Raw genomic sequence first — 16,952 nt, forward strand, 5'->3', positions numbered from 1 at the left:
CTGAACGTGTCGTGACATCACAGTTTAACATTCCATATACTCTTCAGCAAAATTATGCGTGTATTATTTCCAGATTTGTTTAATTATCTTTATTTAATAATTTTCCTACAAAACCTCTTGGACATCACCCTAGCGAAATTATGCAGGGCTGGGGCTGGAACTTGCGTCTTTGTCACGTATTTCACGTTACATAAGACTAAGACTGTTACTATGAATGATCAGTCCCCATTTAATTGACTTGAAATACAAACAGGAAGTATTCTATAATAAAATGTTTTGTAACTCTTGCTAATAGTCTTGATACATCACTAAAGTAGAAGAAATAGACGCTCCTGCAATCTAGTGTTTTTCTTGTGAACACCTATTTAAATAGAAATATAATACTAATTCTACTATAATACAATTCAATGATAATTGAATTGCATATGTCATAAAATGATTCATTAATATACAAGTTTTCCACAAACCCATTTTGTTACCCCTGAAAGTATTTACTAAACAAGTATACAAAACATTAGTGTCATCAGAAATTGCCAACATGGCTAGTTGGGGAGGTAAGGAAATATCAATCTATTAGAAATTTGGGAAATGGAGATGGCATGTGTCATTGTAATAGTTCAGGTGCATAAAGTGAAAACAGTTATGTTCAGGTTAATAATGGTGATAATATATGGCGGACAGGTGCCCAGAAATCGTTGCATTGTGATCTAAATGATTGTATTTCTCTGTCTGCAACTAAACGTATGTTGAGATGTATTAGTTATGAAATTGAGGTAAAATTGTTACTAGGCCAGTACCCACGAGAGAAGGTATCTCACATATATTGAAATTGTCCATCAACAACCATGATAAAAATAAAAGAGATATAATAAAAAGTGAACGCAGTAGAAGCTAAGAAGGGTAATCAAGCTAGGATTCCTATTTTAACTTTTTGCAGACTGGGAGAAGTCAGAGGGAGTTTTCCTTAATTTTTTTCCTCCTGTGGTAATTTTTTTCCAGGTTACAAGTGTTATATCCAACTTCTATGGACGTAGCAAAGGTCTTCTTTGTAATGTAAATGTTTTCACTGAATTATTATTATTATTATTATTATTATTATTATTAATTTTTTTATTTTTTTTTTTTTTTTTTTTTTTTTTTTTTTTTTTTTTTTTTTTTTTTTTTTTTTTTTTTTTTTTTTTTTTTTTTTTTAGTCTTTTAGGCTTTTAGCATTGGCATTGTCATTGAGAGGGTGGAGGAGGAAACCGAGTATTTTTTAGAAGTGCACACCTATGGGATATAGCATTAGAAATTTGAATATTAATTTTGTAAATTATAATACATCAATGTAATACATATTTTTCTTGGTGGAAATCAATAACAGAAAACATTGCTAAAAGCTATGCACAAGCAAACAAATTTGCATCAACTCCTTCAGACATTATTCTTGTTTTGATAGATTCTGAGGTCAAAGATGACAACAAACACTTTGATGACCTCTAGAATCACAGGTACTGCATTACTTAATGCTGGTTATGTTAGGTAGGTTAGGTTAGATAGGTAGGTAGGTTAGAATAGATGAATTTATCATACTTCAATTTCTTCGACCTCCATATCTACCAAAACAAAAATGTCATCTCAAGCAGTCAAAATGCTTATATTTATGTATAGCATTTAGTAACTTATTCCGTTATTGATTTCCACTAAGAATAATGTGTATTACATTGATGTATTATCATTGACAAAATTATTATTTTATTTTCTATCGCTCTATCACGTAGCTGTGCATTTCTAAAAATTTACTGGAAATTGTATTTGTAGTTGATATCACCAGGCTTCGTGTGCTTGTCATAACAAATACCAAAACAGTTGGCCAAAGTCACAATAAGTATATTGCAGAATAACCATCTGACATCCCTATCCATAAATTTATCTAATCATCTCGTAAAACATCCTATTGCTTTAGTCCTCACTACATGGTTACTTAGACTATTCCTTTTGTTAACCACTGTATTGATAAACCAGTTTTTGCTGTCCATCTTAAACCTAATCTTGTCCACTATATATCCATTATCTTGATATGATGACCATATTTTCATCACCTTTGTTAAACTCCTTAACCTATTTGAATACTACCCTTAGACCACCCCACTATCTTTGTCTTTCCAGAGAGTGATATAAAGAGCCTAAGCCATATGGGTAAGCATTTCGAGTCACATGCAAGGCATAAATCTAATGCAGGTTACTATAAAGGGACAAAGTTGTGAAACTGAATATTCAAGGATGCTGTGCATCTCTCTGGCAAATTCTTTTGATAAATATTCTGGCAGGCTTGACCTGTTCACCCACCATTCTGGCCTTTCTATTAAATAGTGTGAATTTTGCTTATAACAATGGGTCTGTTATCATTTGTGTTGATCAATTTCATAGAAAAATAAACCTTAAAGAACAAAGAAAAGTCCTTGCATTCTTACTAGCAAAATAGTATCCAATCACAACAGTAAGAATATTAACAGGTTGCACTAAAACAAGAATACAAGAACATCCAAATTTGGAAAACAAAATAGTTCCTCTAGAGAGCAGCACACAAGAATAAGAAAGAGCCCTGGATCACCCCCATCCATTGCATCACATCACAGAAATGTGGCAAACCAAGGACAATGTAGAATTGATCCCAGTAAATATTTATTCTGACATCTACAAAGTGCAAACTCAGTACCCTATCAGTTATTTTAAAAAACGATTAGACAACTTTATGGATGGGGATGACAGGTGGTGATGGATACGGGGCTGCCTAGTGTAGGCCTTATGGTCTCTTGCAGTCTCCTTTATTCTTATGTTCTTATATCCATACTAAAACATGTACACATTCAGATCACAAAACAATCAATCCACAAAAGATTGTCAGATTCTGTATTTCATTAAACTAAAGAAAATGGAGAAAAATGGGAGATAACCCAGTTGTTGTTTGCTGATGACACTGTGCTTGTGGCAGGATCAGAAGAGGGATTAAAGAAGTTAGTGACAGTTTGGGAAGGTGTGTGAAAGAAGGAAGTTGAAGATAAATGTGGGTAAAAGTAAGGTGATGAGATATACAAGGGGAGAATGTGGCAGCAAATTGGAAGTGAGCATTAAGGGAGAAAGACTGAAGGGAGTGGATACTTGGGGTGAATATGTCAGGAAAGGGAGGAGTGGAGGTAAAATATAGGAGAGAAGCAAGTAAATCCCTTGGGGGGGGGTTAAAAAGTGTGATGAGAAATAGACATTTGGGAATGGATGCTAAGAGGAGATTGTATGAAGGAGTGATTGTGCCGACAGCACTGTATGGGGCAGAAACATGGAATATAGGAGAGGAAGAGTTTAAATGTGTTGAGATGAAATGCCTGAGAAGTATGGTAGGGGTTACTAGGCTGGATGGAGTGAGAAATGAAGAAGTGAGGAGGAGAGCAGGGGTGGAAAGGGAGTTGGGAAATAGGGTTGATGAAAGAGTATTGGGATGGTTTGGACATAGAAAGAATGAGGGAAGAAAGATTAGTAAAAGAGGCGTGGAAGGCAGAGATGGAGGGAGTGAACATGAAGGGGCAACCAAGGATGAGATGGATGGATGGGGTAAAAGGGGTATTGGGAAAGAGGGGCATGTCTGTTGAGGAAGGAAGGGAGAAGACAGAAGATATGGGTGAGTGGAGAATGGTTGTGTATGGATGATGCTGTGGTGCATATATATGTGAATGATAATTTGACACAGCCCAAAGGGATTTCTCCCTGTCTTCTCTTTTTCTGCATGAGGGGATGGAGAGGGGAGTCGCCGATTAAATGAAGCAGCCTTGTAGTGGATGCACTGTTTTGCTACACTGCTTCTGACCCAGGGTAGTGGGTGAGATGCAGGGATGACCCATGATCCAGGAGGAGCCAAGAAAAGAGAGAGGGAGGGATGGTGAGTGGGGATGAAATGGATGGAAGTGGATTTATGCCTTTGTAAGGAAGAAAAAGCCCTTGTTATATGTATGTATATATTAAACTCTCCTAGACCCAGTAGAGAAATGACTGAAAATAAGCATAGATTGCACCAGCAAAGCACACCAATTGCCTCAGAAGCAGTTACCATGTGGAAGATGCAGAGCTTATTGTACTACAACCTTTTGAGATAGTTACAGAATCTCTTTCATAAGTGATTCATGCACTGACCTGGTTCCTGTGGAGTAGTCATAATTTGTCAGCTGTCATATTAAAAGGTGGAGTAAATACATTTGAAAGTTGATAGAGATCAAGTGTCACTCCAACCAAGTATCAGTCTCTCTAGGAATACTATACACATAGGAGATTAGGTTAGACTAGACCAGGGGTGGGGAACCTTTTTGTGCATGAAGACCTTACACTTCATCATCCCACATAGATGCCGCACTTAACAATTTTTTTTTCTTTTTCTTTTTTTTTTCAATTATCTTATCCCTTTTTATAATAAATAATATACTTTTTAGATAATAGATAATATACTTTTTAAAATAATATGTATATCAAAGGCCGCAGGTTCCCCACCTCTGGACTAGACCAATGTATTAGACTTCTCTTAGTTCACCTTCAAAAACAAACGTGGCCTCTCGAAGCTTTCTGACATCCAAGTTGTAGCTAGTGTATTGCTTTTAATTTTCTATTGATTTATCACTTAGGTGTGCATATCTGGAAATTTACTGATGATACTGACATCTTTTTAATACCACCACATCCAAGTACCCACTGTTGTTTCCAATATGTCATGAACAATTATACATTAGTCACATAACAAAATTTACACATTTCGCCAAGTATTGAAGTCAAATGTCAGTTGAAGAGGTTTGACCAAAATAGATGATCCTTCTCATTTGCCTTGTAAACTGTGAGTGAATGTATATTACGTGCATTAACTCTCCATAGTTCTAATAGCTGTAATTATCATTTGGCTAAACATTTCAGGTGTGGAGGAGCAGGAACTGGATCAGCGAAACCAGCAAAGATCTTACAACTTGGCCAGCAAAGTATCACAGCTTCGATCTGTAAGTTTGAGGCTTTTTCCATCCTTCTTTTAATGGTGCATCACTTTTAATATGTACGCACTCAATGCAGTCAGCTAGGTCAAGTAGTATAATATCTATGGTTGTTGCAGTATTAACTGTAATTAAAAGGTGTTTGGGTGATTGATTTTATTTTGTAAATATACTTATAATATTTGTAAATATATTTATAAATTGTAGATTGAGAAAAGCAAGTAAATGCCTTGGAAGATTAAAAAGTGTCATGAGAAATAGATATAAAGAGATAAAGATATAAAGGGAAGATTGTGCCAATGACATTATATGGGGCGAAGACTTGGAATTTGAGAGAGGAGAAGTTTAAATGTGTTTATGTCTGAGAAGTATGGTAGGGGTTTCAAGATTGGATAGAGTGAGTAATAAGGAGGAAATCGAGGATGAAAAAGGAGATAGCAGATAGGGCTGATGAAAGAGTATTGGGATGGTTTGGACACATGGAAAGAATGAATGAAGAACAACTAGTAAAAGAGGTGTGGAAGATCAGTGGTGGATGAAGTGAACTTGTGGGGACAACTGAGAATGAGGTGGATGGATGGGGTGAAAGGAGCATTGAGAAAGAGGGGAATGTCTGTTCAGCAAGGAAGGGAGAATGCAGGGGGGATAGGGATGAATGGAGAATGGCTGAGTATAGATGATACTTTGATGCAAAGGAAAGGCAGGGGGTAGAGGATTGGGGGGCAGGTAGGGAAGGGTTGGGTGTGGACAATATTTTGATGCAGCCTGAACGGATTTCTCCCTGTCTTTTCTAGTTTCCATATGAGGGGACATAGAGGGGTGTTTGCCAATTAGATGAAGTAGCTTTGCTGTGGATGTGCTGTGTCACATTGCATTGCTTCTGACAGTGAGCAGGAGACAGAGTTGACCCTTCATCCATGAGAAGCTAAAATAAGAGGGAAACAAGGGTGGTGGATGTGTGGACTTGGCTACCCCCCAAATAAAGGGAAAAAAAGCCCTTAGTATATAGATACAGAGAGATTTTATTTTGAGGCATTTGTGGATAGTTGTTTACATTATTGATTGCTGCTTATAGATAAGGCTAATAGTATTTGCACTATAGCATGAACATTGAGATTTCATCCCAAGTATTTACTATTGATTCTCTGAAATAAATCAATATCTGGAGTTTGGAAATTTCTATGAATTTTACATAATCTAGGTTATACTGTATATGTATGTTTTTATTCTGACTGGGACCAATGACAGGTACCAGGTAGGTTAGAGGGAATCATCTCTACTGCCCATTTTCAAATCTGCAAACCCCCTTTAACCCCCATGTAGAGATGTATCTTTGTCTTTGTATTAGCTCAAGATCTCTCACTATCATCTTCAACTGTATTACCCCCCCCACCTTCTCACATAGGAGAGCTGACAGACAGTGATTACACCTCTCCTCTTATTATATTCAGCCAGTGATAAAGAAACAGTCCTGCATGAATGCAACACATCCAAGAGTACAAAATTTCTTCCCAGAGGAACCAGTGGAAGGGTCTGAGGATCATCAACCACTGTGGGGCTGCCAGATTCCAGTCATGGAAACTTCGAGGCAAAAGTTATTATTATTTCTATTTTATCCATGAACCTTTGCTTCTGCAGATTGCATTGGACATCGAAAATGAAACCCACGAACACAATCGGCTGTTGGACAGCATGGGAGGCGATTTTAACAGCGGAGAATCCCTCATGACTGGATCCTTTGGGCGAGTGAAGAATCTTCTCTCGTCAGGCCGGCAGAACAGGAGAGTGATGTGCTACACAGCTGGATTTATTGTTGTTTTCATCGTGATATTGTATTATCTCATGACACGTATCTCCACATGATCCAGAATGTAGTCTCTGTGATCTGTTTTGCATGATGTTAAAATGAGTGGAGATTTCATATTCACCCATCTTCCTCTAAAAACCTTTGCAGAAGTTATTTAGAATTTCTGACAATAATTTTTACTCTGGATTCACATATATAGACCCATTGATTCAGACTTCCCAAACATCAAATGAGTCATTCTTTGAAATCTGCATCTTGGCTCTGAGCTGTGTATTTTAGTCTAACTGACTTTGTAAGGCTGTGTATTTTTGAAATTTGTGTTTCTTGTTCTTATTTTTACAGGACAATAATTGTATTCCCCCATTTCAGTTGTTAACTATGGCTTAAAGGATTCTTTGGAGTTGAATGAAGTGTATGATGATAGTCAGAACAAAATTGTTAATGTAACAAATTGAACACTATGTAGATGTGAGTCAGTCGAGGAACAGTGGTCAACTAGCCCTTTAAACCATGAAAGTTCTTCCAAGCAGAATCAAAATGCGCAGTACCAGAACAAAATTGTTTGCCAAATTTGGCACAATGGAATGAATTTTTGAAGCTCTGAAATTAAATTTTGATAGGTATAGAATGCCTTTATAAGGTCTTTGTAACAAGTCCCCTAAAAAGAAATGAAAAAGGGTTATAGCTACAATGTCAGTATTTAAAGAAATACATATAATTCAAAAGGAAAATATGTTTTCAATGTTGTAACTGGATTTTTTTTTTCATATCAGGTACACAGTGGACTATATTACTAACTGAATCAGAAATGTATGGCCTTTCCAGTACAATAGTCAGATTTCCAATAAAATCAGTTTTTTAGACAACTTATTAAGATCCTGGCAGGTTCTTCCACTTGGTCCGAGACTTTTAATTTAACTGCTGCTTTTAGTTCCCGTCCTGTTAAGCATTTGGCAGTTACCTAAAATTTCACAAAACATAATGGACACTGTGACACTAAAATGTAATGCACTTCTGTTTAAAGAATGAGTTCATTGCAATGTTTTTAAAGTTAGGTGGCATGATTTTCATTACCAGGGCTGTGTGTATCTTCATGAGTATGGCACAAGCTGTGTCATTGTGTGAGATTGTTGAGTGTACTTTTTATTTATTACAGCAATAGATTTCTAAAGTGAACCTAGAGGGCTCACCATAGATTTGATCCCCAAAATTTGCCCTGAAAGTCTTCATAATATCTGGGTCTGATTACAAAAAGTTTCTGAGTAACATTATGTATAGACATCTTTGTAGCAGAAGAATAAATATGATTCCTGTAACTAGAAATTTTGCTGTAAGACGACTTGGCCATTTCATGTTGGTTCCAGAATATTTAATTTATGTCTGTATTTCACACCTAATAGGATATATATATTTTTCATTACTATTGCAATATCAATTTATAGTATGATCTTATAATGTTGAAAATTATAAAGAAACAATTGAGTTTAGCATAGCAGATTGAATATGTGACAGGTTGCTTGAGGAAGTGGAAAGTTTCTAGTATCTGGGGTTGCATATAAAAACAAAAGAATGAAGGAGATTGCAAGAGACCATAAGGCCTACATTAGGGAGTTCCATGTTGTGATGAACTGAGTGGAGCAATTAATAGGGTCTACTCGGGAGTGCTTGTGGGCCACTGATGACTGTTGTCAATCCATCAATCAATCCATTGCCCCTGGTCTAACTTGCAGAAGACATGTGGCCTTTGGATAACTGGCAAGAGCCTCTAGGTGGGACCATAAGTCACTCAGGGAAGATGTGTTTCGGGTTAAGGATTGCTATTGTGGGGCGGCATAGTAACTGGCAGTTGCCAGTTTCCTGGAAGATAGGAGAGTCATGAGGAAGCAAGAGAGACCTGTGGCCACAAGTTGAGTGAATGTGGAAGTGAGAAATGGAATAAATGAAGTGAGTAAATGGATGGAATGAGCAGTGTAAAGTGTTGTAGGGATTTGGGACAAAGTGCATAAAGAAATTTTTATACAAAGAGAAGGTTGTATGGAGTGGTTGTACCCACATTATTGTATGGAAGAGAGGTGTGGAATATGAGACCCAGAAAGGAATAGATTTAGTGTATTTGAGATGATGTCTTGAGAAATGTATGTGTTTCAAGAATGGACAGACTAAGAGATGTGGTAGTACAGGAGAGAATGAATGTTGGAATAAAACAGAGTTGACCATAGTGTGGCTTGGGCACTCAGAAAGAAGAAATAAAAAAAGTTTGGAAAGCAGATGTATGTGTAAGACCTCTTCAATACAAATCAAATTCTCGCCCGCAACATCGGATGCCCAATGTACAACGATTTGATGATCCATCACAATACTTGCGTCATAGAATATAAAGTCGCTGCTGATTGACTTGTTCTCTTTCACTGTGAGTAATAATAAACACAGAAAACACAAGCCAGTACACAGAATTTGGGGGTCACTCTGTTACAACTACAAAATAAAGATAATCAGGACACCAATGTTGGCATCCTTATGTACCCACTCATGCCTCATAACGCCTAGGTAGGCATCGTCATATGGAAGAGGAGCCTGAAAGGATGACTTAGAATGAGAGAGATGAGGTGACTAGAGCTTTGGATGCATTGATGTGTCAGGAGAGCAAGAAAGTGCAAGTAAGGTATGACTGGAGAGAAAATGTGAATACGTAAATGGATGATGCACCTCAAAAGAATGTTCCCCACTTCGCACTAGGTGAGTAGATGCGGAGAGGGAGGTCACCATATAGTGAAGCTGTGAGGGTAAACCAGCTGTGGCCGTTATGGCCTCCTCTGGAGGTGCTGTGTCTTGCTGCACTACATTTGATCCATGCAGTGTGGTGGGAGCAAGGCGACCTTTTATCCCAAAGGTGCTGAGATTGTAGGGTGAATGAATGTGTTTTGTTATGCTTTGACTGCCATCTCCCATATAGGGGGAGTATGCCTTTGTATAAGTCAGATATTCATATATCACACTTGAAATGTATATTGGTATCACAGTGACAGCTGTTGGTTTTGAATACTTTTCTATTAAAGATATTTTCCCAAATATATAGGAAGTTTAGTGATCCTTTCAACTCTGGAGTTACACAGCATTGCTTTATTCATGGAAATTTGTCTTTATTCAAAAAATGCTTTTGCTGTTGTTCTTCCTTTTTGCTTTCCTTATCCAAACTTTGCCTTACCAACTCTCCAACAAACTCGTTAACTTAAAGTTAATGACTGGAATTTTCCATAGGAGTGGAAATTACTTCCTCTGACCAACTTTATTTCAGTTTTAGGGTTATCTGGATCCGTCAGTGACAAATAGATGAGAGACCTTTTTCATGGGGGAATCTGCTCTAGATGAATAAATGACATATAGGGTTAGTATGGATTCTAAATGACTGAAATGGATAAGGATGTTGGATATCAGGAACAGTGACATTTGCACTTGATGTGTATAGGAATTCATTGATGCATGCTAATTTACAACAGTGCTATAACTCATTACAGACTAGAATATATATTCTGTTGATACATTATATATATATATATATATATACCAATGAATTTTTTCCCCCTTACAAGGAAGGTAGCCAAAAACCCAAAGGCATAAAATCCACTCCCACCCATTCCATCTCCACATACTCCATTCCCATTCACCCTTCTCCTTCCCTCATATCTTGGGTCCTCCTTGATGATGGGTCATCCCTGCATCTTGCCCACTGCCGTGGGTCAGAAGCAATGTGGCTAGACACAGCACATCCACAGCAAAGCTGCTTCATTTAATCGGTGACCCCTCTCTCTCCCCCCTCATGCAGAAAAATAAAAGACTGGGGGAAATCCTTTTGGACTACGTCAAAATATGTATTGGTAGTTGTAGGAAATATTATCCATCCATCCATGTACCAAGGGCTTCCCTAACCAGGGAGGCAGCCACCCAATTTTTGGAATAATAGTTTGTCTCATCATTAATTAGTGGAGCTGAGTGTGTTCCTAGGTGCACTGAGGAACTTGCCCACCTCTAATAATTAGTGGTGTGGTTTAACATCACCCCCCCCCCCCTATTGGGAGGCTAGGACGGTACCCCTCACAGAGGGCTTTGTAGCATGGAATTTAATGAACCATGCCCTTGGTTCAACTTCACCAGTGGCAGGATTCGAACTGCCCTCACCTCGACCTTCGCTGCAAGGAATGACGCCCTAACCCATTGAGCCAGCGAGCTTCCTTGTTAATTAGTAATAAAGGTTTTGATCTGGAGGCAAAATATTAACCCATCAGTTCTGCACCTCTGGGTAGAGATAGGGTAGCTGCTTTGAGCAGTGGAGTGGTGGATGGTCCCTCCATTGTGAATGCCATGTCTAGGTGTTGCCACTTAAGGTGTACCTTAAGGAGCACTTAAGGTGCTTCTCCTTGACACCAGTCATCCATTGGGGACCAGAGAAGTATGCCGTAGTCCCACAAGGGACTACACTAACTTGTTCACCTACAACCCACCCACCTTGTACAGCACACTGGTGGTGCAGTTGGAAGTGTGCACCTTTGTATCTTCCTAGTCATAGGTTTGAGTGCATAGGGCAGAGGTGACAGGTCAGCCGCAACTATGTACCTTCTGAGACATATGTTCATTACCTTCTTCCCATCCCAGATATGAAGTAAAGCACCAAAGCTCTCACATATGCAGTTGATTTAAAAAGAATAGTTCAGGACAGCAGCAGAAGATAACTAAACGATTCCATACAGCAGCGGAAGATAACTAAACAATTTCAGGATTGCTTCAGAAAGATAGAATAATGGTTGATACAAAAGAAAATGTCATTTTCTCCTCAATGACAGTGACATTTCCCAGACTACCATAAATCATGAAAGGATGGAGAGGAGGGGTTGCCGATCAAGTGAAGTGGCCACACTGAGGATGTGCTTTGCCTTGCTGCATTTCTTTTGACCTGGCCAGTGGGCAGGAGACAGGGATGGCCCATCATCCACAAGGAGCTAAGATGAGAGGGAGGGTGGTGGGTTTACCTAGTTGTATTATACGGGAAGGGAGCTATGCCTGTAGTGACCCGTCTTTGTATCTTTCAGCATCAAGTTTGTTCTTAAATTCTTGAATAGTGTTTCCACACACTGTTTCCTTATCTAATTTATTCCAGGTATCCACCACTCTGTGTGGAAAGCTATTCTTTTTCACATCTCTTCTATAATTATCCTTTTTGAGTGTCTCTTCATGGCCTCTTGTTTTTCTGTAGGAGTGGATGTGTGCCTTTGACTTGGCTACCTCCCTTATAAGGGGGAAGAAGCATTTGGTAATAGATACCATGAATCAAAGAAGCACCCAGAATGAAAATCAAGCACTTGAAATTAGCCTCAAGTCTCAGTATATGACTTGTCATAGTTTAAACTTCAGATATTTTCAGTCTTTGATTTTTGCATTTTGGTGTCCGTCTTTTAGAAGGAACTCCATGTGTACTCACCTTAAATCTCTCTTTTATACTGCAACTCTCAGTTGTGGCTTTTAGATTTCTGTAGTGATATATAGGATTTGGAGCTATTCTTATAGGACCGGGTTCATTTATGTTGTCCATCAAAATTATTTCAAATTTGTCCCACAAGTTGAGTCATCTGCATGAAAAACCACCACCAAACATCATTCAAGCAGTCTCTTCTTTAGTGTTTAGCTAAGCCCTTTTGATGTTGCCTCATCTTTCATGTATATACCTGATTATAGTATACAAGAAAGTAACAACACTAGTTGTATCCCATTTCCTACTCTCCAATTTAGCATACTTGGCCACAAGTTCATGTACAGCTTCAACGTAAATAATATCTGTAACTTCCAGAATGTAAACTGAAATTTCATATTCAGTTGGTGCAGGTAACAGCCTCTGCTGGGAATTGGGGAGAAGTGTGAGATTTGAACCCACAACTGAGCAAATAGGAGACCAGTACCGTTCCTATTACACCACTAGCTATCCTTGGTAATAATAATAGTGATGATAATGATTCGGCATTCTTTTATAATTTGAGATTGGTCCTCTCTCACAAAACAATGCTGATCACTTTGAACTTCTATTATCCCTTCTCTCTTTTACATAAATATACCAATGGCTTTTTTCCCCCCTTACAAGGGAGGTAGCCAAAAACAATGGCATAAAATCCACTCCCACCCATTCCATCCCCACATACTCCACTCCCATTCACCACCCCTCCCTTCCTTTTATCTTGGCTCCTCCTCTTTTTTACTTTCTTGAAATCTCTCTTTTGCAACCTCTGTGACTCCATCTCTTTTGTGCAATATTGTCCCAAAGAATAGAAGTGCTATTATTCTCTAATGAAAATTTAATGCTATTCAACAAGACCGGCTCCTCCATAGGAACATCTTTCAAAATCATGGTCGTTTATAAGGGATAAGTTAATATTTAGAATCACAACTTGACACACACACACACACACATCCTGTTAAGATTTGTTTAATTGAATTACAAAGTTCAATGTTCACATAGGCAAACCTCTAGATAACAGCAGTCGTCATCGTATCCTTTTTCTAGTAATCACAAGAGTTTAATTCAGGTGGTTTTGTTCACTTCATTTCCTGCCATACAAGGATTGAAGAAGACCTTTTGTCCTTTGCCATACTGGATGACATTTTTCCATTTATTGTGGCCACCATTTTGATCATTCTCACAGAACCTCCATGTTAACAAATGGGTGGTAGTTTATGTTAGTCAACCCCTTCCAAATCAGGTAGCACCTTTCCTCTTATTTTGGTTGCCACTAAGCAGTGGCACCCACTTTGTAGCAAAATTGGGATGATAAACTTCCATTACTACAGGACGAGGAATTATATGACATTTGGGTAAATGTAGCAGTGATGGTGTAGAGTAAGGAAAGCAGGTACATTCTGGGGAGAATGAAGAGTATCATGAGAAATAAGTTGCTGTAAATGAACATAGAAAATTGTATAAAGGAGGTAGTGATTGTGCCCATGGCATTGCACAGAGTAGAGGCTTGGAATTTGAGGAAGTTGAAAGGTATAGCATAAATGTATTTGAGATGAAGTGTTTATGAACTATGGTCGGGGTTAAGAGGATGGGGAGGAAAGAGAGTTGGCAGCTAAGATTAATCAGAGAAGGCCAAGATGGTTTGGGCATATGGAATGAATGAGTGAAGTAAAGAAAGGAAAACAGAGTGTATAAAGCAGAATTGGATGGAAGGAACTTCAGGGGAAGACCAAGAATGAGATGGATAGACAGGATGAAGAGGGTATTGGATACAAGAGAATTGTCTGTTGAGCAAGGAAGAAAGAACACAAATGATAGAAGTGGTTGGAAATGGATGAGGAAATGACATGGCCTGAAGAAATGTTCTTGTCTACAGTACTACCTCTCATTAACGGACTAAAAGGGGGGTAACGGTGTCCGTTGTTTGTGTAATCCATTGATTTGGAGTGGTTTTTGGGTGGCGTAGTGATTGCACACACTAAACAACAGTACCAAAAACACTGAAAACACAGCGAAAACACCACAAACACAGCTAATTAACGTCTGTTGATGAGAGGTAGTACTGTATTCTGTAAACTGTTCAAGTAGATGAGGGTGGGGACATTATATAATGAAGAGGTGGGGTAAACCAGATCCAGCTGTGGAAGTACTGTGTCTTGCTGCATTGCATTATGGCTGTGGACAGGAATGACCCTTAATTTTTGAGGTGCTAATATGGGAGGGACAAGAAATAGGTTTTTTGTGTGAGTGTACATTATGAGTTGCCCACTCCCCATATAAAAAGACAAAGGACATTGGTGTATGTACATATGTAAAAGTAATGGTAGAATTAAATGAAAATCAGATTTATCATTGATTGAGCAAAGATAAAATTCCAGGAAGTGGACATTTGTTTTGCTGATGTACCTCTAATGGTAGACAGGGTGTGGTGTGGTAAAACATGACTATTTAAAGTATGTTCAGAATTGAGTGAACAAGAGGATTTTTGTTTTCTAATGGAAATATAAACATTAATGATAATGGAAAGGTACAATATTTAGTTTAGATTGATTATGGCATTATTAATGTGAAGAGTAAATGGGTGATTGATGTCATCTGTCAAAATATGTAGAAATTGATAATTATCTGTCACTCATGGAAAGTTTCGTTGAAGGTGTTACATAAATGATATGCTGAATATTTTTGTACAGATATATACCAAGTTTCAGACACTGATTGATAGAGTTGGAAGAAATTTGTATGATACTGTATATTCCTGAAAGCTCTAATTTCTCACTGATGGTTTTCACTTGTATTTATATAAAAAAATATATATATATATGAATAAATTTACTGTAGTGTTATTGTCCTGTTATCTGGAATGTATACTGAAACAAAGTACATGTATGTAGGAATACAAACATGACAGTCATGTGGACTGAAATTAATTTTTTAATTGAGTCTTGCCTGTAATCATATTGGTATAGTGTAATGAGGAGCATATTTGGGTTCTTTGACCTCAAACATTGCAAAGAGCTATATTGCACAGCTGGTTTCCTTTCAGTATTTTATTTTCTGTTATGGCTCCCAGGAATTGCATTTGTGCAATGACCACACAGTGGCAACAACTTTGATTATTAGGAATCCTCATGAGTGTTGGCTCTATCTGTGTCTCACTGCACAGTACAATGCCAACACACTGCCTTGAGGGTTACACCACACAAGAAATAAGGGTAAGATTGTAGATCTTGAGAACAAATCTGAAATAAGGTGTTATGTAGCACAGAAACTAAAAGAAGGGATTCCTGGCCATTCTTGTAGTGCTTCTCTTTAGTATTTTCCCTTGTCATTGCATGGCAGTGGATGTTGTTATAGTAATAGGAATGGTTCTTGTAACTGTATCTTGCTCTAATTCTGTAACTGGAAAATTTGCTCCATTATCTCGTCAATATTGAATCATCATCCAAATACAGGTCGACTTTCACTAATCCGGCAACTTTGGGACCGAGAGAGTGCCGGATTATCCATTTTTCCAGATTAGTGATTGATTAGCCAAGAATACAGGAAACTAAGTAATTTAATCACCTCATTTTAAATTTAAAATACCCCTTATATAAACACATGTTGGTTAATAAAGAAAAGACAAATATCAAATAAGTTCAAGTGAAACTTTATTGAAATAAAGTACAGTACAAGTAAAATAAAATGAGTGGTTCCTTACATACAAAAAACATAAGTGGTTCACGTAGGCTACACAGGGAAATTCATCACTGCTACTTCCAAAGTAATGTTATTGATTACGTGCAAAAAATTAATTCAATTATAATATGAGTACTGTACAATTAAAATAAATGGTAATGTTACACAAGAAAGGACATCACTAGAACCGTAAGTGGTTACAATGTAGGCTACACACGGAAATCATAAGTTGGCAGCGAGAGAGAGTCTATCAGCTGATCAGGCCAAGAGAAAGAGAGATCGTCACTGCTATTATTATTTGCGTAAAATTATAAAATAAATTCAAGTTTGATGAAATACAATCATATAGTAAACGTAGCCTACGTACTGAAGATCATCACTGAAACACATCATCTAGGCTGTCGGAATCTTCATTGTCATCTAGACGTAAAGGTGTTGGTGACGTTAGCAACACTCCTGGGTTGCCAGACGTAGAAGGCACTGCTTTTTCGCTAGACACGTCTGCTGAATATTTTTTTTAGCATTTTTTAAAATATATCTTGCAAACTTTGTTGCTTCATATATTTAGGCCTTTCTTTGATCAATTTGATATTTTTTCACCGCACACTGCACGAAACTGCAACCATCCTCCAGTGTAATCACACTGATGTTCCAATCCAAGTTCTTCGTGAAATAATTTTTCTTGTGCCTTCACAAGATCACCTGACAGTTTAACACCTTCACTTTCACGCAACTTAAACCACCTCATCATTACTTGATCTAGTTCTGCACTTTTACCTGGTTTCATTGATTTCCTTTTAAACATATGTTTCTTCGACTCATTGTTAGCAAAAAAGCCGAGTAACTTTTCTTTGTTTCTTTATATCATTTACTGTTGATGATCCAATGCCGTAGAATTCACACACGCTTCTCACAGACACACCTTTATCAAGTTTTTTTTTCTTCAAAAATTCAACCTTTTCTGATA

The 16,952-nt window shown here is 37.7% G+C and overlaps 1 protein-coding gene across 3 annotated transcripts; it reads left to right on the forward strand.

Moving 5' to 3' along the window:
* The first annotated feature begins 480 nt into the window (after positions 1-480).
* LOC143024691 (BET1-like protein) lies at positions 481-15,139 on the forward strand. Of its 3 annotated transcripts, none has more exons than XM_076183695.1 (3): positions 481-554; positions 4,930-5,009; positions 6,639-15,139. In XM_076183695.1, the coding sequence occupies exons 1-3, from the start codon at positions 539-541 to the stop codon at positions 6,861-6,863; spliced, it is 321 nt and encodes a 106-aa protein (XP_076039810.1). In that variant the 5' UTR covers positions 481-538; the 3' UTR covers positions 6,864-15,139. The 3 variants fall into 3 exon arrangements, with proteins under 3 accessions (XP_076039810.1, XP_076039808.1, XP_076039807.1); XM_076183693.1 differs by lacking the exon at positions 481-554 and adding an exon at positions 594-621; XM_076183692.1 differs by lacking the exon at positions 481-554 and adding an exon at positions 3,859-3,913.
* The last annotated feature ends 1,813 nt before the right edge of the window (positions 15,140-16,952 follow it).

Source organism: Oratosquilla oratoria, chromosome 4, assembly GCF_046742065.1.
Source record: "Oratosquilla oratoria isolate Oo_2021 chromosome 4, ASM4674206v1, whole genome shotgun sequence".
NCBI lineage: Eukaryota > Metazoa > Arthropoda > Malacostraca > Stomatopoda > Squillidae > Oratosquilla > Oratosquilla oratoria.

Excerpts from the sequence above, each read along its gene's own strand:
- LOC143024691 (XM_076183692.1), top strand. The coding sequence starts at position 3,874 with ATGATCCAGGAGGAGCCAAGAAAAGAGAGAGGGAGGGATG. Across the intron at positions 3,914-4,929 it reads AAAAGAGAGAGGGAGGGATG|GTGTGGAGGAGCAGGAACTG; the intron begins GTGAGTGGGGAT and ends TAAACATTTCAG. Across the intron at positions 5,010-6,638 it reads AAGTATCACAGCTTCGATCT|ATTGCATTGGACATCGAAAA; the intron begins GTAAGTTTGAGG and ends TTGCTTCTGCAG.